Below are 23,623 nucleotides of genomic sequence, written 5' to 3'. Positions count from 1 at the left end.
ACCAACACCGCAAGTTCTAAGTCATGTGTTGGATAGTTATTTTTATGATTCTTGAGTTGCCTAGAAGCATAAGCTATCACCTTGCCATGTTACATTAATACACACCCAAGTTCGATTCTCGAAGCATCATAATATACTACAAACCCATTTGTACCGTCTGGTAGAGTCAACACTAGTGTCGTAGTCAATCTCGATTTCAACTCCTAAAAGCTCCTTTCACAAGTATCAGACCATTGGAACTTAACCACCTTCTGCGTCAATTTAGTTAACGGAGAGGTAAGTGTAGAGAACCCCTCCACAAACTTCCTGTAATATCCAGCTAAGCCTAAGAAACTACGAATCTCTGTTGGGGTAGTAGGCCTATGCCAATTCTTTATAGCTGCAATCTTCTGAGGATCAACCTCAATTCCTTCTCTGGAGACGACATGACCCAAGAATGTAACAGATTCAAGCTAAATTTCACATTTCGAAAACTTCGCATACAACTTGTGCTGATATAGAGTCTGCAAAACTGCACTGAGATGATCGTCATGGTCCTCCCGACTCCGAGAATAAAGAAGAATATCATCAATAAACACTATCACGAATGAGTCAAGAAAAGGCTTGAAGACCCGATTCATAAGATCCATGAAAGCTATAGGGGCATTTATTAGCCCAGAAGACATTATCAGAAATTCAAAGTTCCCATACTGGGTCCTGAAAACAATTCTCGGAATATCCTACTCCATGATTTTCAACTGGTGATACCCGGATCTTAAATCGATCTTGGAGAAGTACTTAGCACCCTGCAATTGGTCAAACAAATCATCTATCCTTGGCAGTGGGTATTTATTCTTGATTGTAACCTTGTTGAGCTGCTGATAGTCAATCCTCAAACACATAAGCATACTTCGGCACCACGAAACCTTAAATTCCTTTGCGGAATTTTACGAGGCCTTACAATAAGTACGGGAAGTGTATTTTGACCGCATATGTTAGACCTTAATTGTTGCTATCAACCATGGCCATAGGTGTAGTATGTTATAAATGTGTGGTTGTTGGGTCCTTGAAGAGGAAGTGTTTGGTTGGTTGACTCGAGGGCGAGCAACATTTAAGCATGAGGTGTTGATGTCGTGCTGTAATTCCATATATTTTGATGTTATTTACCCTACTTGCTTGTTGTTTCGATGCTAATTTGTGCGACAATTGAGCTTAATAGAGTTTATTTTACGTGTAGGAATGCTTAGACATGAAGTAGAGAAAAGTTTGAACTTTGAACTTGTTGAACTTTGAACTTGCTGCTATGAAAGGGAATGGAGTTCTCTTTGTATTTGTAAAAAAAATTAAATATTTGTTTCTTTTGGGAGATATTAGCAGACTAGCGGACAAGATAAAGAATTGGAAAAGATCATGAATTAGGTCTTCAATCAATAAAAAAGGTCTTGACTTTTAAATTTAATACATTTCAGTTCCTTTTTAAAACTTTTGAGTAATTACCAAGTTGAATTTTGAGAATTTGACTATTATATGAAGGATTTATTCAATAAATTTTGTTTTAATTTGGAAAAGTCTCTGGGGCTTATGACTCACTAAAAAAATACGCATCAAATACCCGGGCGTAAGCCCCGAATTGCTGGGCGTATGCCTCTTGAGACTTTCGCCCCACACCATCGCCTCGGGCGTTTTTGGTGCGCCTTGCCCCAGGGATTGCCCCGTGGTTCGCCCCGAAAATGCCTTTTAAAATACTACTTCTGAGTGATATTGAAAAGTTATCGTGAAACCTTAGTTCTATGTGGGATTCGACTCCGGACTTTTACACTGGATTATATTTGCAACGACCGCTTATTCTTTTTAGGACTAGAGTTGGGCGTGATCATATATCAAGAGAAATATACTTTCCAAAAAAGTTTTTTTTTTGGGTAATTATAATGTTTTATTACCAAGGAAGTATTTACATAGTGCTCAAAAACCTCTAAAGTTGGACAGCAGCCCCAACTTTAGCATACTTCACCTACATCCATGCAAGAAAATAGAAATTTGTGACCTATGCTTTGTCTACTAACCAAACTAACTAGGATAGTAATCAAGCTTCTTCAACAGTAGTGCCAATTTCTTCCTCGTTCTTCCTCTGCAATGTATGTCTTGAATGATCTGCCTCACTATAGTTGCTGCTGGTGTGGTTCTTTGTAGGAAGATTTTGTTGTTCCTTTCCAACCAGGTATAGTATACACTTCCTGCAAGAGTCATACGGTATATCTCTGCTTTGGCATTGTTACCATAGGCATGCTTTTGAGCCCACTCGATTTCTTCCTTCCATCCCATAGCTTGTCGTTGGATTCCCTGCCACTTGAATAGTTGCTGCCAGATCTGATATGTGTTTGGGAATTTAAAGAACAGGTATTGCACATCTTCTTCATCACTATCACATAATGGACATGTAGTGTCATATCCCATATCCCATTTTTTCAGTCTCATCTTTGTCTATAGTATGTATTGTATTGCAAAGTATAGAATGAATAACCATTTGGGGCTGCCCTTGTTGTTGCATGTTAATTTCCTCCATTTCACTTTAGGATAGTTATCTCTCAGCTTATTATACATTGTCTTTATAGCATATGTCTCACCATTCAGAAATTCCTCTATAGTTACTCCTGCACTCTCCAGATACTGCTTAGCCTTTAGGATCTTCTGAATCAGCCAAGATGCTTGTGGAGTAGTGTTTTCCCACACTTCATTACCCTTAGTATAGTAGATATGCACCCATTGTATACATAGCCTATCCTTCTTTTTGCATAAGTTCCAATAGTGCTTAAGTATGGCAGTTTTATTCCATGTGTAGATGTCTACTATATTGAGGCCACCTGCTGATTTTGGTAAACAAATTTTGTCCCATGCTATTAGAGCCTTCTTTGAGCATTCATTATTCCCATTCCACAAAAATCTTCTGCATACTTGTTCAATCCTTTGAATCACCTTCTTTGGCAAGATGAAAACTTGGGACCAAAACTGTTGAATGGCTATGAGTACACTTCTGATCTACTGCAATCTCCCTGCATAAGACAATATCTTTGATGTCCATGAAGTTACTCTCCCTATCATCCTCTATATTAATGGTTGACATTGTCCAATTGCTAGTCTTTTTGAGCTCAATGGAACTCCCAGGTACCTGAAGGGCAAAGATCCCACAGAGAATCCCAATTTTTGTATAATTTGTTGTTGAATCTGGCTTGGTACACCTCCAAAATAGACATCACTCTTCCCTTGGTTAGCTATTAGTCCAGATGCCAAGGAGAATTGCTGAAATTGCTTATACAATAACTGAGTAGATACCACATCCCCCCTATAAAACAGCAATAGGTCATCTGCAAATCCCAATTGTATTATGTTCAGCTTGTCACATCGAGGGTGGTAGTTAAAATCTGGATTTTCTGTCAGTGTTTTCAGTAGTCTACTAAGGTACTCCATGGCAATCACAAATAGAAATGGTGACAAGGGGTCACCCTGCCTTACTCCTCTCTTTGCAGTAAAAAGGACACTTGGTTTACCATTTATGACTACAGAGTATAAGACTGTCGATATACACACCATGATCCATCTAACAAATATTTCCGGGAAATTCAGAGCATTTAGTACTTGTTCTAGGAACACCCATTCTATAGAGTCGTAAGCTTTTTGCATGTCAATTTTGATCATGCATCTTGGCGACACCCCTTTCCTCCCATATCCTTTCATTAGTTCATGACTAAGGATAATATTATCAGTGATGACTCTACTAGATACAAACGCAACCTGACTCTTATCAATGAGGTTGTCCATGACTCCCTGTAGTCTGTTAGTGAGCATTTTGGATATGATCATATAGATTGTGGAGCAGCAGGATATAGGTCTATGTTGTTTTACTGAGGAAGGGTTTTTTTACCTTAGGCACCAAGGTGATGGATGTGCAATTTATCGGTTGGTAAAGCTTATTAGTATCAAAGAAATTCAGGACAACTTCAGTTACCTCATCTTCAATCATGGTCCATGCTTTCTTAAAGAATAGTGAATTAAATCCATCTATCCCTGGGGCTTTGTTGTCATCAATCCCCTGTAGTGCTTGCCAAACTTCTTCTCTGGTAAATGGTCAGATAAGCTGCAACTGTTGTGTCCTTGATAGAATAGATCCCCTCTTCATAACATCTAAATGTACAATAGGTAGTGTGGAATTTGCAGCCCCAAGTAGGTTCTTATAAAAGCTTAGGATCTCCTCCTCTATCCCCTTTTCTGTTTGAACAATATCACCTATTGCATTAACAAGTGATTTGATCTGATTCCGAGCTCTCTTGTTCTTGATGCTGGCAAAAAAATAAATTGAATTGGAGTCCCCCAATTTGAGCCATTGTACTCTAGATTTATGTTTATATATGCTCTCCTCTATTAGATACCATTTCTCCAGCTGAGCCCTTAGCTCTTTTTCTACATCAAAGTTATGGGGATCCTGATTATATGTTCTCATCTGCTGCTGTATTAATTGAAGATCATTCCTGATGCTTTTTATTTTGTCATTTATCCCAGAGAACTCCTTTGTGTTTAGGCCTTTCATTGCTTGCTTTATGGTTTTCAGCTTGAGCCATACTCTTTTTAGGTACATTGCATTGGTAGTGACCTTTGTCTTCTACTATATTCCCAAAGCTTGGGTGATCAGCCAAACAATTCAAGAATCTGAATGGCCTTTGTGCTTTCTTCTGTTGTCTCCCCAACTCAATGCTTAATGGTAAGTGATTAGAAAAATACGGATCTAGGACATGAACTTGAATAGGAGGCATATTGTTCATCTATTCTCCATTAACTAACGCCCTGTCAATTTTGCTGAAGACATGGCTGTTAGTCCACGTGAATGGTCTTCCTATTGCCTGTAGCTCAGTCATACCAGTATCTTTCAAAAATTCTCTGAAGTCTCTTATCTCATGATCTTGCACCATATTACCATGCACTTTGTCTTCAACCTCAAGTATAGCATTGAAATCCCCCATTACAAGCCATGGTTCTTGTTGTCTAATTTCTATTTCCCTAAGTTTTCTCCATAATTCCTTCCTATCATGCACTGTGTGTAGACCATAAATAACTGTAAAGTAAAATGTTAGTGCAGTATTAGAAAAGCTAATTGCAGCCTGTATGTATTGATTATGTGTGCTGATCTTCTTAACCGCAGCATACTTGGGATCCCATATCAGCCATATCCTTCCTTTATTATTTGGGGAAGTATTTGAAAACCATTCCCATGTAGGTGCTATTTTGTGTACCACCTGGCCCTTTTTATATTCTTTCACTCTATGTTCTATGATAGCTATAACACTAGCTTTATTCTCTTTAATGAACTCCCTTAGCTCCTTTTGCTTATACAACTTATACATTCCCCTCACATTCCAAGTAATGACTTTCATCTTAGTAATTAAGGGAAATGGTTTTGATCATCTATACCACCTTGGCTACTTTGCCCTCTTTCACAGTGCTTGCCTTGCTGTATTACCATGGCCTGGCCTAGTGGATCATTTGCCCACCCCTGCTAGTGAGCTGAAGCCATTATTTGTATCAACATCTCCTTCTTTGTTTCCCCCAATTTTAGCCATTTTAGTGGCTGATTTTGCTTTCACCGCTGTCCATCATTCTGCTTGTGTTTCATTTGGAGTAAACTGTGCTTTGTCATCAGAACCTTTACCACCAGTCGTTTGATCATTTCCATTCTGCATCTGCACATTCTGTTTATCAATTATCTTCAGCACTTGGTCACTCCTTCTCCATACTTGCATAGGCTTTGGTTGCTTCCCTTTTTGAATTTGTAATGGTTGATTCTGCACATTCATAGCCTTGCAGTTGTGTCCTATTTGCAAACATGATGCACAATACTCAGGTTCCCAGTCATATATCACTTCCTGTTCAAACATCCCATCCTAAGGTCTTGGACTGTAATGCATTTAGGGAGTTCTCAGTTATTTTTTTTATTATTATTATTATTATTGTTGTTGTTGTTGTTGTTGTTGTACATGATACAAACTTTTTTTTCATTAAATTTCTTTAATATCAAAAGAACTCATGGCCAGTGGCTACCAGTATTTCCTAACAAATCTACTCTTTATGATAGCTTGGAGTAAAAAAGCTTTGCGAAAAGTGTATTATATTTTTGATACAAATTAAATGTCATTACTTCTTCAACCTTGATACTCTTCCTTTGATATCTCATTATTAAACTCGATTATAAGTCATTCTCGACCATATCACGTTTGTGGTCCTAAAAGTTTATTATGAAATTTGATTTGCTCATGAGTTACTTTACATGATCTTAGAGCCCACTCCTAAAAGCACGATGCATAAGGTATCTCAAGGAATGTGATGTAGACAACCTACTTTAATGCAAGTATAAGTGGTTCCACAACTCGAACTTATATTTATAAGTCACATGGAAATAACTTTATCGTTGCTCAAATATTTTTCTTCTTACCCACTCCCAAAAGCAAAATTTTCTACTATATAGAAGAGCCCTAAATCTTCATGCAGGGTCCGAGGAAGGATCGCATCCCAAAAAATATGATATAGACAACCTAATTTAATGCAAGTATAAGTGGCTCCACGACTCGAACTTGTATCTATAAGTCACGTGAAAATAACTTTATCGTTGCTCAAATGCTTTTCTTCTTGCCCACTCCCAAAAGCAAAAATTTCTATTATATAGAAGAGCCCTAAAGCAAGCAGGAGACCGTCGACATCCCTGCTTGCCGATACAGGAGCATTTAAGTATTTATGTCTATCTATTGTGATCTGAAGTACTACGGTGGGATTTTGCGGACCTACACGTACACTAGAATATGGTGACTACGCCGGCTGTGAACTAACAATGCATATCAACTGCTGACTATTCTCTCCTTCAATTCTCCATCGATATCAAAACTATTCTTCACCTCTGTATTTTCTCCGTTAACTCTCGATTTCTCTCCTTGAATTCATCTTCTGTCAATATCAATACTTCCGGTAAGGCTTTCTCTGTTATTGTATTCCCCTTTTTTTATTGGCTTTGCTTCCTGCTTTCGTAGTGTTTATTGAGAATATCTGAACAAAAAAAAGGTTATAAAAACTATAATAAAAAAAGGAAATTTTGATTTTATTTTTTTAACTTTGATTATCGCAAGCACCACATAACTATAAGTTTTTTGTTTGTGCCTGAGTAGTTTGTATCTACCTATTCTTTTAATATTTTTTTCTACAGCAGTAAAGTTTACCTTTTCTTTAATTACAAAATTTGTTTGTTCTGCAAAGTCATAGCATATATATGAGCTTTGGTGGGGTATTATGCATTTAATTGGTATTTTTATAAGCAAAAAAGAGGCTTTTATCAATTCCTTGTTTCTAACTGTTAAGTTCGTATCCTCCTGCTACTTTCAAAAGGTCAAAATTGGTGAATCTACAGAGTCAGAGCATAGATATGACCTTTTGTGACTTATTATGCATTTAATTGGCATTTTTATAAGCAAAAAAAAAAAGGCTTTTATCAATTCGTTATTTCTAACTGAAGTTCGTATCATCCTACTGCTTTCTAAAGATCAAAACTGGTGAGAAAATATTCTTAAGGTCTATCGTCATAGCATAATCATAATATAGAGATTTTACATGGTTCTGTTTTTGTGCCACAACAAGTCAGTACCAAAAAGAAATTGGACCTAAAAATAGTAACTTCTAAAGGCTGCTTTTATTAGCAAATCAGGCGGAGGAATTTGACTAAGCCTATGTTTGTTGCTGAAGTTGTTTTACACTCTCCATTGTGATCTCCTGTGCCATTTCTTTATGAAATCATATGGAAAAGTAGGATTTCGATACTTGCACTAAATACTTCACGTTCAGATTACAGCCATATTAAGCTCTCTTTGTTGTGATATGCGCACTCAGGCGTGAGATGCTTCTACACACTCTAAGCAGTATACTTTTAAGGGCCATGAGGCAACTACCAAATTCATAGTTCATTTTCTTTCCCTTCATTTTGGCATCTAAAATAACCATTGTTTGATTTAGTGAACATCATAAGATATTGTTCATTTATGTTCAAATTGTGCAAATGATATACTGCAATCAGAGATAACCAATTTTTTAGTTAGCTATACCATCCATTAACTTCAGACCTAAGTGTTTTTGTTTATCAATATCACTAATAAGCTCTGATTTCACAGGTTGAAATGAAGTTAGTTAACCTGGGGCACACTCAAAGATGGGTCTTGCAAAGTATTTTCGAATTTTTTTATTTTTCCTCTTTTGATAACACTGTGGAGTCTCATAATCAAGCTGTGGATGAAAAATGACCAGCCCACAATAAAAATTCAGTACAAATGTATGGAATTTGTCTATTCTAATACTGAAATAACATAGCAATGATGGAAAAAAAATAATAGACAGTATTGGACAAACCAATGCTTCATGTTTTATGGTAACGTTGTGCTTCAATACATGAAACTCAAGCTTCAGTGAAGTCACCGTGCCTAATAAGTGTGAAACAGAGACATCGAGAGGTATTGCCTTTTGTTGTTATGCTTGTAATGCGCAAGTTTTAATTTCTTTATCACTTAATTCTTACTTGGAAATTTAGTTGAACCTACCAATTTCATACAAAGTTATATCCTTGTAAAAAAGAAAAAGATCTTATCCCTAGATAATAAACTTACCACTTTGATATTGTCTCGCATAATCATAGCACCATTCTTTTAGATTTATTTCTTTTAGAAACAATAGTCAGGTGTTAGAACCCCTTCTCTGTACAACTCTTCCAAAGAAGAAGTAGTTTCACTCCGAGGAAAAGAAAATCATGTTCTGAATTCACTCTCAATATCAAAGGCTAGAAATTCTCCTCACTCAGAAGGAAAACACCTATTGCTCTAAATGTAAGAAAATTATGATCAGGTTGAGTAAACTAAAAGCCATGGCACTTGGATGTCAAAATGAATATCCCATTTATAGTCAGTCAATTCCTCTAGCATAAAAGTTGAATTGTCTTTTTCTTCTTTGTAGCTAAAATAACAGAAAACTCCAGTAGATTCAGATTCAAGTACAACAAAAATCAATGAGTCATTATAAGATCAAGATGATCCACTGAAGAAGTTAACAGATTTTGCTAGGTAAATTTTTTGACATTACTGTTTAATTAGGATTTTTCTTGGAAAGAATTTAGCTTTTGGGTAGAACCACGAAATTCACCTATTTTCTATCTAAAACTATGGGTAGAGCCCATTATCATTAACCATGTAAGTGGTTTTGCTTTATGAATTGAGCAAACGTGCCAGAAAATAGACATTACTTACATTCACCGAGCCATGGTAGAATGACAACTTACTTGTACGTGTATATTGTAGCTCGGTGTTGTACTTTGGTTTAACAATAAAAGTTGCACCATTGACATCGTCTTAATCTACAATAATTGATCTATCCATATTTTGGTTTAGTTTCCCTTAAAAATCATGTGCTCTAATTTTGTTTTTCCCGTTGCTAATATTTATTGCTCCTAAGTAAAGGTTTATGATCGCAAGCGTGTCATGAATGATGCACTAAAAGGGTTAAGAGACAATGTGTAATCCTTAGTTATGGGATACTGCTTCACAAAAACCTCTTTTATACAACTATGACATTGAATTTTATGATCCTCGGAATAGCCTCTATAGGATCTTACGACGCTTTATCTTTTAGAATAACTTTTTTATTGTACCATCCTATCACTTTGTATGATGTATTGAAAAGCCTACCGATTATGATAGTTCAATTTCTTATCTACATATGCAACATTATTTCATTGGCACTGAAAAACTTAGAAAAGAAAAAAACCGAGCAAAATGCAATATGTTGGGCCCATGCGATATGACATGGGCGGCTTTCCAGCCATGTCCCATGACCCCTTGGACGCACCCCGTGGCGTCCTGGCAAGCCTCCCAACGCCCAGCACCACGGTCGGCCCCATGGTCTCGGCAGCTCCAAGTGACAAGCACGCATGTGCCTCTGTCGCCCCACCGATAGCCATCACCAGCGCCCAGCCACAGGCAGATGCCAACAGCGCCGCACGCGCAGACGACGTCGTGTGCGCATATCCTAATGCTAAAGATAAAGTTGATGCCAACAGACTTGTTTCTACTTTATAGAAGAGTAAGTCCTTTTCATTGTAAATATAGAGTAGTTTACTATATTTTTTTTAAGTGTGCTTTTACAGCTTATTTAGGTCAAGTCATGTAACTTTGGTTTATTTGTTTTAAGCATTATTAAGGGGGACTAAGCAATCAAACTTTCAAGAAAGTAAACAAGTCTCTGTACTGCTGTCCCCTCCCCCCCCCCCCCACACCATATTATTTTTCTGTAATAGCTTTCGTTCAATACAATCAAGCTTTCTTTAATTCTCAATTCTCTTTTTTGCTTTCTCAATTGCTCATGACATTGATTTTCCCGTACGGCACTGACAATCTAGTCTAGCGTACGGAGGGGACCTCAGTTGGCGGACAGTAATCGCACTAACATTGATTGCTTAGCTTTACGCCGCCCTTCCAAGGAACTTCAGGAAGGCGCCGCGTAACAGTTGGTATCAGAGCCTAGGCTCGACATCGGATGAGGGATTACATTGCAATTACCTCCATTTCTAACCATAGTGAATTATGGGGATCGCATCACGACCCTTGAGGGGATGGTTGATGCATTACAGCCCATTGTGGAAATGATGCCTGACCTAAAGACCAGCCTAGTGCAAAGGTTGGACGACTTAGACCGCAGACTTGTCCAGGCCGAAGCTGACATAGAAAATATCAGTCGCGACTATGAAGGAGACCGGCAAACGGCAGCCACAGAGGCAGCCGAAATATTTGGTAAATTCGAGGTCCTCCAACAGAAGCGTGTCGAGGATTTAGCCAACAGGGAACAAGAGACAGATAGGGTGACTGCCATGCAACAAACTATAGACAACTTGACAGGTCAGCTGAACGTTATCAATGCTGCTTTGTAAGGTCTCCTGCGATGAGGCGGAAACCAAATTGGGGGTGGTGTGAACCTCGCCCCTATGGCACAAAAACTGAAAATTCCTGAGCCAAAGCCATACAGTGGAGCTCGGAATGCCAAAGAAGTGGAAAACTTCATTTTCGACATCGAACAATACTTCGATGCTGTGGGAGGCCTAGAAGAAGCTAAGAAGGTAGTAACTGCTGCCATGTATCTTCAGGGTGATTCCAAACTCTGGTGGCGGGTGAAATACGAAGCCATCAACGCCGGTGAAGATGCCCTCGAGACATGGGCAGAGTTGAAGGCAGCCATACGCCTACGGTTCTTCCCCGAGAATGTTGAGTACAATGCATGGAGAAAGCTACGGGAGCTCCGCCAGACCAAATCAGTGTGAGATTACGTGCGGGAATTCTCTGTGCTCATGCTTAATATACGCGACATGGGGGACAAAGACAAACTCTTCACCTTCCTAGAAGGGTTGAAACCTTATGTCCGCATGGAGTTACAGAGACAAAGGGTAGACACGTTACCTAAGGCGATCCAAGCAGCGGAGTGCCTTGGGGATTATCAAGTGGAAGCTCGGAAGGACATGCCTCAACAACCTGTCCGAGGAGGATACAAAGGGGGGCAGTCGAACACTGGTGGCCCTAGCAGAAGTGGAGGGGACCGGAGTACAACCAAATCTAAGGCTCCCTCCTCAGGCAGTACCAGCACTGCATCTAACAACAACGATCGGGGGAGGAAACCCCCCCTCAGGATGTCGTCATTGCGGCGGACCACATTGGAATAATGAATGCCCACATGCACAGATGAACGCCCATCAAGCTTTTGATGAGGGGACGGATGACGACGCAGATGATGCGGACCAAACTGAACCAGTAGGTGCATTCAATACAATTGTTGGCTCTATTTCTGAGTCCTTAGCGGGAACCGGTGCTGATATCCATAAGAAGAAGGACCCCTGCCCAATCGCCAAGAAAAGGAAAAAGAAGGCGAATAAGTGGACTCCTCCTAATCAAGAGAGGACCTTAATGTTCATCGATATGAAGGTGAATGGAAAGCTAATTCGGGCCATGATAGACACGGGTGCTACCCACAACTACTTAGCATTGACTCAGGTGGAGCGCCTTGGCCTAGTTGTAGGAAAGGGCAAAGGTCGTGTCAAGGCTATCAACTCACCTCCTCAGCCGGTCGGTGGAATAGACAAAGAAGTACCAGTGAAGCTTGGCCCTTATGAAGGAAAATTCAACCTGCACGTGGTGATCATATATGACTTCGAGTTGATAGTGAGGTTGGAATTCCTGAGGCAAACCAACACCATACTCGTACCATATGCAGACATGCTAATGATGATGGGAGCAAATGGGACCAAGCCCTGCATTATCCCGTGCATGCCAATGAAGATGGCTGTTGAGAACATATCGGTCTTGCAGCTGAAAAAGGGGGTCAGAAGACATGAACCTACGTTCCTGGATACCCTCTGCATTGAAGATATAGAGCGCTCTTTGGGTCCTATTCCTGCACCCGTGAAGGAGCTGCTACTGGAATTTGAAGACATCATGGCACAAGACATGCCAAAGCGTCTCCCGCCTAGGAAAACTGTGGACCATGAGATTGAGTTGGTGCCGGGTGCGAAGCCACCTGCCCGAGCATCGTACATAATGTCACAACCCGAACTCACCGAGCTTCGGAGACAATTGACAGAAATGCTAGACACAGGGATCATCGTACCCTCCAAGTCCCCATACGGGTCCCCTGTGCTATTCCAAAAGAAACATGATGGCAGTCTATGACTCTGCGTGGATTATCAGGCTCTAAACAAAATCACTGTGAAGAACAAGTACCGTATTCGGCTAATGGAAGGCTTATTTGATAGACTGGGTGGTGCGACGGTGTTCACAAAAATAGACATGAGTACAAGTTATTTGCAAGTCCAGATTGGAGAGGGTGATGAACACAAGATGACATGTGTGACAAGATATGGGTCGTACGATTTCCTAGTTATGCCATTTGGCTTGACTAACGCGCCAACCACATTTTGCACCCTGATGAACCAAGTCTTCCGAGAATACATTGACGAATTCGTCGTGGTCTACTTGGATGACATTGTGGTATATTTCCAGACCATGGAAGAACACCTAGAGCACTTGCGGAAGATCCTAGTCCGATTGCAGGAGCACGAATTATATGTGAAGCTATCCAAGTGCTCCTTTGCTCAGAAACAAATTGACTTCCTCGGACATGTCATCGGGGAAGGACGAATAAAGATGGACCAACAAAAGATTCAGGCCATCACGGATTGGCTACCGCCTAAGGATATCCACACCTTGAGGTCGTTCCTTGGCCTATGCAACTTCTATCATCGATTTGTGAAAAGTTACTCCCTCATTGCAGTGCCGCTGACAGAACTTCTCAAGAAGGTCACCCCTGGGATTGGGGACCCAAGCGGACGGAGGCCTTCAACGCATTGAAAATGGCTATGTCTAGTAGTCCCGTCTTGGCCCTCCCTGATTTGGCCAAGCCATTTGAGGTACAAACGGATGCCTCCGATTATGCACTTGGTGGGGGTCTTGCTATAAGAAGGACATCCCGTAGCGTACGAGAGCCGAAAACTGAAGGATGCATAGCGGCACTATGCCGCCCACGAGAAAGAATTATTGGTTGCCGTTCATTGCTTACGCCTTTGGAGGCATTATCTACTTGCAACCACGTTCGTGGTCAAGACATACAACATAGTTGTTAGCCATTTCATGACCCAGCCAAAGCTGAATGGTCGGCCGACCAGGTGGCAGGAACTCCTAGCGGAATTTCACTTCAACCTGGAATATCGAAGTGGGAAGACTAATCATGTTGCTGATGCGCTCAGTTGGAGAGCTGATCTAACATAGGTGTGCGTACTCGCCACCCTAAGGGGGAGCAAAGTAACCACCACCATAATGACCAGATACTGGATCTACTCATCAAGGATATTACTGCACAGTATTTGGTTGATTTGGTAGGACAGGGCAAGACTCGCCAGTTCTACACAGAAGATGGTTTCCTGAAAAAGAAAGGGAACCGACTTTATGTTCCTAAAGGAGGAGATCTGCGAAGGGCTCTTCTGGTGGAATGCCACGATACTTTGTGGGCGAGTCATCCCGGTGAAGAACATACCATTGCATTGCTTCGCCATGCATATTATTAGCCTCAAATGGCCGATGGTGTCGCTCAGTATGTGAAGACTTGTCTAGTATGCCAGAAGGATAAGTCAGACCGCTTGACGCGGGTAGGACTCTTGGAACCACTAGCTGTCCCAAAAAGACCTTGGGAAAGCGTTTCCCTGGATTTCATCACCGGATTGCCCAAGGTCGGAGATCTCACAACTATCTTGATTGTGGTGGATCGGTTTTCCAAGTATGCTACCTTTATAGAAGCCCCACAATATATATCAGCAGAAGATACAACTCGACTCTTCTTTTCTCATTCGTCAAATATTGGGGCCTGCCTAAAGACATCGTTAGTGACGTGACTCACGCTTCACTAGAAACTTTTGGACCTAACTCTTTAAGTGCCTTGGGTCAAAATTAAGTCACAACTCAAGTTTTCATCCGCAATCTGATGGCCAAATGGAGTGATTCAATGGCATGCTAGCGGAATATCTCCGGCACTTTGTAACCGGATCGCAGAAGAACTGGGTGAAGTTTCTGGATGCTGCTCAACTGTGTTTCAATTCACAAAAGAGCTCAAGTACCAACAAAAGCTCCTTTTGAAATTATTACCGGACAACAACCGCTACTCCCACATACTGTGAATGCACCAAACATGTCAAAATTTCCTCAGGCTGCTAGCTTCTCAAAAGAATGGAAGCAAAATTTGGAGATAGTGCAGAGCTATCTTGTCAAAGCTCAAAAGCGGATGAAGAGGCATGCTGATCAGAATCGCCGCTTTGTTGAATACCAACTGGGGGACAAAGTAATGGTCAAAATCCCAAAGCAGTACTTGTTTGAAGGGGCACATGACCCTAGCCTATTGCAAAAATATATTGGACCCTTGTCCATTGAAAGGCGCATTGGGAAAGTTGCATACCGGGTGGATACTCTAGCTTGGTGGAAAATTCATCCCGTTTTCCATGTCAGTCTCCTGAAACCTTTTCGGGAAGATATGGAGGACCCTTCATGAAGCCAACTCACAATACCAAGTATTCGAGGCCCCAATTAAATCGGGAAAAGGCGTGCTGAAGCTATTCTTGATGATCGAGTGATTCACGCCTCAAGGAAAGATCACCAGGAGTTCTTGGTTAAATGGCAGGGATGTGATGCAGAGGAGAATACTTGGGAGAGGGGAACAAACCTCAAAGCCTACAAGATCCTAATTGATTATTATCTTGCAAGTAAGGTGCCGAGGACGTCGCCAACTCAGGTGGAGGAGAATGTCATTGGTGGCTTTCCAACCATGCCCCATGACCACTTGGACGCGCCCCGTGGCGTCCTGGCAAGCCTCCTAACGCCCAGCGCCACGGTCGGCCCCGTGGTCTCGGCAGCTCCAAGTGACAAGCGCGCATGTGCCTCTGTCGTCCCACCGATAGCCATCACTAGCGCCCAACCACCGGCAGATGCCAACAGTGCTGCGCGCAGACGATGCCGTGTGCGCATATCCTAATGCTAAAGACAAAGTTGCTACCAACAGACTTATTTCTACTTTGTAGAAGACTAAGTCTTTTTCATTGTAAATATAGAGTAGTTTTACTGTATTTTCTTTAAGTTTGCTTTTACAGCTTATTTAGGTCAAGTCATGTAACGCTGGTTTATTCTTTTTAAGCATTATTAAGGGGGACCAAGCAATCAAACTTTCAAGCAAGCAAACAATTCTCTGTACTGATGTCTTTCCCCCCGACACCGTGTTGTTTTTCTGTAATAGCTTTTATTCAATGCAATCAAGCTTTCATTCATTCTCAATTCTCTTTTCTGCTCTCTCTCAATTGCTCATGACATTGGTTTTCCCGTACGGCACTGACAATCTAGTCTAGCGTACAAAGGGACCTCAGTTGGCTGACAATAATCGCACTGACATCGATTGCTTAGCCTTACGTCGCCCTTCCAAGGAACTTCAGGAAGGCGCCGCGTATCAGATAGCACGGGCAATCTTCATCTAGTAGATAAATAGACAGATAAAACAAATACTAAAAGGAGGACACACACGAGTTAATAATATAATACATGCAACGTGGGTTAAGGGTAGTCAACCAATGTCCAATGGGTGCGTAGTGGATCTATGTTCTTTATTTTGGTGCTATTCTTAAGATTACTTTTATTATTCTTAAGATTACTTTTGAATTATTAGCCTCAGCTTAAGAATACTGCATGAGTTTAAGTTCATTGTACAGAATATAATAATTTTATACCATCGGGTTATCAAATAATCTATAATTTATTATAATTCTACAATTAATAAAACTAAAAAAATAAAAACTTAATAAAAGTAGCTAAGTAATTAAATGAAAGGTAGGCGATGACTAAGAAACCTAGGATAATAACTTTCCGAATCGTTGCAATGAATGAATGACATGCTTCTCAAAGTCGCGCATAAATATATCCTATTGATCGTGAGTTCTTCATTTACTGCTAGAATATCTCAATTATTAACAATCGCTTTATAAAGTTCATCTTCCGAATAAACCCTATAGGTATTAATATGTTCTGCTCACCTAATGATTAAACAAGGATCAATTATCCCTAATTTTCTCCTTTAGATAAAACTTATGTGGCTACAAGAGTTTTGTTTTCTGAATTTTTTTATTCCAATTAATATTAGTAAATAATTTCAGCTTTCAAGACCTTATAATGGAGCGACAATTGTTATTTGAATTTACTTCGTCATTTTTGTTCCAATATTAGTAAGTCCATTTTTTTAAAGAAAGTAATCCTCATGTAAATCCAACATATTTTAGGACTAGTCTCTCCACTCTATAAACCAGAGTTGGACAAGTCACAAATGTTAATTTAAAAGAGGAATTTTACCAAAATGAATCCGAAGTTACAAATATAGTTGAACAAAAATGATAGAATTCGAGGGTCCACCAAACTATATAGAGAACCAGGTTCTCTATTAGTTCCCACAGAACACACGCACACTGCAGTAGGTAAATGAGACAAAGAAGTTTTACGTGAAAAACTCCCAGCTCACGGGATTAAAAATCACGACCTACCCTTGTAGGATTTCAACTTCACTACTGAGCAAACTTTAGATTACAACCTATTGTAACCTAGAAATTAACCTCTTAATCCTTCACTAACTTGTAACAACTCTATTACAAGCCACTTTGTAATAACTCTATTACAAGCTACTTTGTAATAACTCTATTACAAAGACTTTATAACTCGACTAACTCTAGCCAAGACACAAACACAAGGGTTTATGATTTACAAAGATTTCCTACACAATGTTTCTAACTAACTTAAGTAAGAATTACAAGTAAAGAACTTTAATAAATGTGCAACACAACTAAGGACATGTAATGACTCAATACATGAAACTGGTCCTTCGTTTTGTTGTTCTTTGTTCTTGATGCTCTTGAGAATCACTTGCAAGATTGGCACAGACTTGAGAGAAAATGCTTGATCGATTCTTGAATGTGCAAGTGTTTTGTTTTAGCTTTGCTTGATGTAAATAACTCATTTGTGACATCACTTGAATGATGTAAGTAAGTTAGGTAAAGGGCATTCCCCATAAAGTTGACTACTGTACTATTTTTGTACTGTTGCGTGTGCAGGCAACAACTTTACAGCTGTGGGGAGTTGACTTGTACAGTCACCAACGGGAACTGGTGGCCATCTGTTCCCTCTATTGTTCCTTTGACTTTGAAGAGTTGAACCACGTCCCCAAACTGAGACTTGTTGTTCTTTAAGTACTTGAGGATGTGTAACAGGTTCCTTATCTGGTTCTTATCAAAAAGTTTGTTAGATCATCAAAACATAACAAGGATACGTATAACCTATCAATTACCTCCTTTTTGATGATGACAAACTTATAATTCAAGTTCTCCCTAAGAACCAGCATTTCCTAAATTCCTCCTGAATATGTTTCCCATCGTGTTCCCCCTGAATTAGTTTCCCCCCTTTTTGGCATCATATAAAGATTAGTAACATGCTTATAGCAGAAATAAGTCTAGCTTAAGTTAACTTATGCCACGTGTGTACCAACAACATGACGAAAAACAGAGCATAAAGACAAGACATATACAGCAAAAAGGGAAAAGCTTCCATTAAATAATTTGGATTTGAAAACAGGGAGCAGAGTCAATGTTACTGACAACCATCCACAATTCAGAACAACAAAAACAAATGCCACAAACATCATAAAAAAACTAATCATAGAAAACCAATACTTAGGACTTGACACTGAGGGGACACTATTTAGGGAGCACTGGAATGAGAGAGCTTAGAGGCAGAGGCAAGGGTTTTGAGGACGAGATCCATTCGAACATTCGCCGACATTTGCTCATTGAGCAGTTTCTCTTTCAGGTCCTCCACCTGTTTCTTGAGCTCAACATTCTCCTTGGTCAGACGGGCAACCTCTACACTTTGAGAGATACTAGAACCAGGTGCCTCCTAAAGCTGACTCAACTGACTCTGAAAAATAGTATTCCTTACTTTCAACTGCCTTATGTCAGCAGTAGCACTGTTCTGAGCGTTGATCAACTGAGAAATGGTAGAAGTGCTTCCAACTCCTCCAGCCTTATCAATGCACTCATATTCTTCCAGAGTGGACTTGGAGAAAGTTTGCTTCTTAGTGCCTACTTTAGCTTGTCCTAGAGGAACCTTGAAGTACTCAAAGACCTTGGTGAGAAGGAACCCATAAGGCAGGTTGATGGTAGTGGAGTTGTCCAGTGCTTCCATGAGGAACAGGTCTGCACGAGAAGTGATAGATCTTCTCTCAGCACGAGAGAGCAAGACCTTGTTCACCATCTCAAATAGCAGTTGGTGCACTGGAAGGAGGGCCTTCTTCTGTACCTGTGCCCCTTGTTGAACTGCTATGTCCTTCAGGATGGCGTTTCTGAAACTTTGAGAATAAGATGCCGAACACTAGACAGGCCTTCAGTAGGCACACCCAGAATAGATCCCAACAAAGCAGATTCCATTACCATATCAACTCCATTACTACTTCTTCAGAATCAAATCTCATCTCAGGCATGACCACAAACAAAGGCTCAGCATCGAAATGAGGGGAGGGAGAAGGATCAATACTGACCTGGGGCTTTTGAGAGGACCCCTGTGTTGGATCCTCTGAGGAGGGATCATGTCCCTCATTTGGGACCCCAGTAGTATTGTCCTGTGCCGATTTAGACTCTTCCCCTAGAGCCTCAGACCCATCCTCACTTTCTTCGATAATAATCCCTTCATTAGCTATATATAGCATGTTTCTATTGCTTCTTTCTCTTGTAACCCCATGGAAAATGCAGAAGAAGAAGGAGTTGTACTTGTGGTCTCAAGATTAGGAACTGAAGCATTCTCAGAATCAGCCGTTTTGTCTGCATTTGAGCCTTCATCCAAAGGAAGGTTGGAGATTTCCTGATTTTCTTCTTCATCAATTGTATCCTTTTCACCCAGATTTTCCGGCGAGGCAGGAGGAGAGCTCGTAGCCACAAACCTTTTAGGAGTCGAGATTTTGCGACTCTTATGAGAACCAGAACTCGATTGGGTAGGAGAGGAAACTGAGAGTGGGTTTGACTCTGTCCTAGAGTTTTGGCTAGTAGTAGTAAGGAGCGAGGAGTCCAACATTGGTGTTTTGACTGGTGAGGACTCATTTGGGTTGTTAATTGGATCACTCAAGTTTTCATGATTTTCAGCCATGGTGAGAAGTGATGAATTGAAGAAAGGAAAATGGGTAGTTTGAAGAGAGGAAGAAGAAGGGAGAGTTTGAAGTTTGATGTGAAGATTTTTGACAGTGATGGATGTATTTAAGATGGATGAGGGACCGGTTAAGAAAGGGCGGCAGTTTTGGGAGTAGGGTCAATTATGTGAAACGTTTGGGTTCACAAGACAGGCACTGATGACGTGGAACTTGTTTTCACCATTCAAAATTGTGCATGAGAGAACAGAGAAGCTACTAACTTGTGTCAGGAGAACCAGGTTCCTTGACTAATCTTGCATCTGTAATCTTCTGTGTTGTAGAATTTCATGCAAATGAGCCCCTTTTTAACATTGTCTATGAGGAAGTGGTGATGCACATCAATGTGCTTGGTTCTCTTATGTTGGACTGGACTTTTGGCCATATTGAGTGCACTTGTATTGTCACACAGGAGGGGCACACTGTCAGAAAACACTCCAAAGTCTTCCAACTGTTGTTTGATCCATAACAATTGAGCATAGCAAGAAGCAGTTGCTACATATTTCGCTTCTGCAGTTGAGAGTGCCACAGAGTTTTGCTTCCTTATACCCCATGAGATTAGACAGGAACCCAGGAAATGTGCCATTCCAGACGTGCTTTTCTTGTCTACCAGATATCCTGCATAATCAGCATCAGCATACCCAACAAGATTAAAGTTGTCACCTGAGGAATAGTACAAAACCAGGTCCTGCGTTCCTTTGAGATATCTCAATATTCTCTTGGCAGCCTTTAGATGAGATTCCTTTGGATTAGATTGAAATCTTACACAAAGACCCATGCCAAACACAATGTCTGGTCTGTTTGCAGTGAGATACAAGAGTGACCTTATAATCCCTCTATACATGGCCTGATTTACAGGGGAACCAGGTTCATCCATGTCTAGATGAGTAGTTGTGGCAATAGGAGTGTCAATAACTTTTGATGCTTCCATGTCAAACCTTTTCAGCAGCTCCTTGATGTACTCCTGCTGACTTATCCATCTCCCCCTTTGAGATTGCCTCACTTGAAGTCCTAGGAAGAAATTTAATTCTCCCATCATACTCATCTCGAACTCACTCCCCATGAGTTTTGCAAACTCTTCACAAAGAGAGTCAGTTGTGGCTCCGAAAATGATATCATCAACATATACTTTAACAATGAGTAGATTCCTCCCTCGTTTCTTCAGAAAAAGAGTGTTGTCAATTTTCCCTCTTGTAAAGCCATTTTCTAGAAGGAATTTTGACAACCTTTCATACCAAGCCTGGGGAGCCTGCTTTAGCCCATACAGTGCCTTGTCCAGTTTGAACACATGCTCAGGATGCTCGTGACCCTCAAATCCAGGAGGTTGCTTGACATAAACTTCTTCTTTTAGGAACCCATTCAGAAATGCACTTTTAACATCCATTTGGAATAGTGTGAATTCCATATGTGATGCAAAGGCTATAAAGATTCTGATAGCTTCCATTCGAGCAACTAGAGCAAAAGTTTCATCATAGTCAATCCCTTCTTCCTGATTGTAGCTCTTGAATTACAAGCCTTGCCTTATTTCTTGTTGTGTTTCCAAACTTATCAAGTTTGTTCCTGAATACCCACCTGGTTCCTATAACAGTTCTGTCAGCAGGTCGTGGAACCAGGTGCTATACACCGTTCCTCTTAAATTGATGGAGTTTTTCTTGCATAGCTGTAATCCAATCAGCATCTTTTAATGCTTCCTTGATATGCTTGGGCTCAATTTGAGAGAGAAAAGCTGAGAAGACAAGCGCGTTTGTTGCCTTTGATCTGGTTTGAATTCCTGAATCAAGAGGAGTGATCACATTTTCCAGAGAATGTGAACTTTTGTATTTCCAGTTAGACACCCGAATCTTGTTGTGGGATGGTCCAGGTATTTCTGAATGTGATTCTCTCTCTGCATGTGAGGTCCCTTGATCTACATCAGCAACTCTATTTTCAGCTTCAGTTGTTGTGATTGAGGAACCGGGGTCGTCTATGTCAGCTGGAGATTCATCTGTACCATTGTCATTTGAATCCTTGACCTAACTCATCATGTCAGGTTTTCCATTTGCCATGTCAATGACTTTACGAGGGACAATTGAGTGTTCTCACTCTTGGTCAATCTTATCATGTGAATCCTTCCCACATGAGTGGTGAGATTCATCAAAGATCACAGGTATACTTTACTCAACATATTGCATCGCACACTTTGTGATCCTTGAAGCTTGAGTTGGGTAGGACACGAACCAGGTCCTTCTTGGCCAACTTGTTCAGCAACGTGAAATTTGCATGACCCATCCTTCTGTGCCATAGTTCAGCATCATCATCAGCAACACTTAGAGGGCTGAGATCACCACTCTTGTTTCCCTTGTCACAGATTAGGGAGACACTTAACATGTTGTACTTCAATCCAGTCACGTAGTACACATTTTTAATTGAGTGAGAAAGAGACTTCACAATTCTTCCAATTCCCAGAATATATCCCTTTTTTCCGTTTTCAAAGGATACACTCCCTCCTTATAGGACTTTGAGTGAAAGGAAATTATTTGTGCTTCCAGTCATGTGCTTCGAGCAGCCACTATCCATGTATCATTTTTGGCTGCTCCCTTTCTTGTTCCCTGCACAAGAAAATCAAGAGTTAGGCTTAGGAACCCAAACAAGTTTGGGTCCCTTGTAATGAGAAAAGGGATGAATCAGCACCTTCTTGGTCCAAGCAGGCATCACACGAGTTTTATATAAGGGACCAGGTTCTCTAATAGTTGTTACCTTTTTAGAAAAAACTTTGTTTTTCTGTTGAGACTGAAACTTGGCCTTACAGGTTTCCTTAAAGTGCCCAGTGTTACCATAATGAGTGCAAAGCCAGTTATCAGGTACAGTAACATACTTGCTATGAGGGTTGTAAGGATTTGTTTCCCTTTGGAACACTATCCCTTGCATGTTTTCCCCATTGTTTTTATACAAGGCAGTGATAGCATCAGAGGATCAGGTCAACTTGAGTGATTTTTCTAGATCATTCTTAACTCTACCTAGATCTTCCTGAAGCTGTCTGTTTCTCTCAAGTTCGGCATATAGACTAGATTTCACTGATTTTAGCTCATCTTCAAGCCTAAGGTGTGCCTCACTTGCAACTTCCTTTCCCTTTTGAGAATTTTCAGGCCTACTCTCCATTTTAAGTTCCCCAATTGTTTCCTTCAAGTGCACTACCACCACTAATAGGTCATCTCTCTCATGCTCAATGTTAGCAACTCTCTCAGCTAAGACTTCTTTTTCCTTTCTTACACACTTAAAGGTCTATTTTAGGTCTACCACAACGACCATTAGATCATCTCTTTCATGTTCTATATGTGCAATTATTTCATCTAAGGAATCCTTCTCTTTCTTCAGGTTCTCAATTGTTTCCTTTAAATCAACAACAACGATTACTAAGTCATCTCTGGTTTGTTCTGCTTCTCCTAACTCCACAGTTAAAGCGTCTTTATCATTTATAATATTGTGATAAGCATTAATTAACACATTTGCCAAAGACATGAGATTTTTAGGAGAATAAGATTTCAGATTTCTCTGAACATCCAGAAAAATTTACCTCATCATCGTCGTCATCTTCATCATCATCAGACCGAGCCATGTCATACTCAGTTGCTTCACTTTCCATTGCCATAATTTAACTATCACCATGATCATTTTCTTCTTCAGATTCGCTGGAGGAGTCTCCCCATGCAGCAAGAGCTTGCTTTACAACATTGTCAGCAACATTCTTTCTCTTGAAGCATTTATCAGGAACCAGGTTCCTCTTAGCTACTTTGTCAAAGTTGTTTTGTACTGA

At 40.4% G+C, this 23,623-nt stretch overlaps 3 protein-coding genes across 3 annotated transcripts; 1 reads left to right on the top strand and 2 right to left on the bottom strand.

Annotated features, from left to right (window-relative positions):
- Positions 1 to 2,046: 2,046 nt before the first annotated feature.
- On the bottom strand, positions 2,047 to 3,795 carry LOC138896791 (uncharacterized). The gene is made up of 4 exons (XM_070182119.1): positions 3,146 to 3,795; positions 2,953 to 3,029; positions 2,548 to 2,840; positions 2,047 to 2,460 (listed from the first exon to the last, which is right to left on the bottom strand). Exons 1-4 carry the CDS (start codon positions 3,793 to 3,795, stop codon positions 2,047 to 2,049), a joined length of 1,434 nt encoding a protein of 477 aa, XP_070038220.1.
- Positions 3,796 to 4,793: 998 nt separating this feature from the next.
- Positions 4,794 to 5,402, bottom strand: LOC138896790 (uncharacterized). Its single transcript, XM_070182118.1, has one exon. The coding sequence runs from the start codon at positions 5,400 to 5,402 to the stop codon at positions 4,794 to 4,796; it is 609 nt and encodes a 202-aa protein (XP_070038219.1).
- A 9,364-nt stretch (positions 5,403 to 14,766) lies between these two features.
- On the top strand, positions 14,767 to 15,123 carry LOC138896789 (uncharacterized). Its single transcript, XM_070182115.1, has one exon. It carries the CDS (start codon positions 14,767 to 14,769, stop codon positions 15,121 to 15,123), a length of 357 nt encoding a protein of 118 aa, XP_070038216.1.
- Positions 15,124 to 23,623: the final 8,500 nt, after the last annotated feature.

The sequence above is a fragment of the Nicotiana tomentosiformis genome, chromosome 8 (genome assembly GCF_000390325.3).
Source record: "Nicotiana tomentosiformis chromosome 8, ASM39032v3, whole genome shotgun sequence".
Lineage (NCBI taxonomy): Eukaryota > Viridiplantae > Streptophyta > Magnoliopsida > Solanales > Solanaceae > Nicotiana > Nicotiana tomentosiformis.
This window is presented reverse-complemented; position numbering and strand designations above follow the sequence as displayed.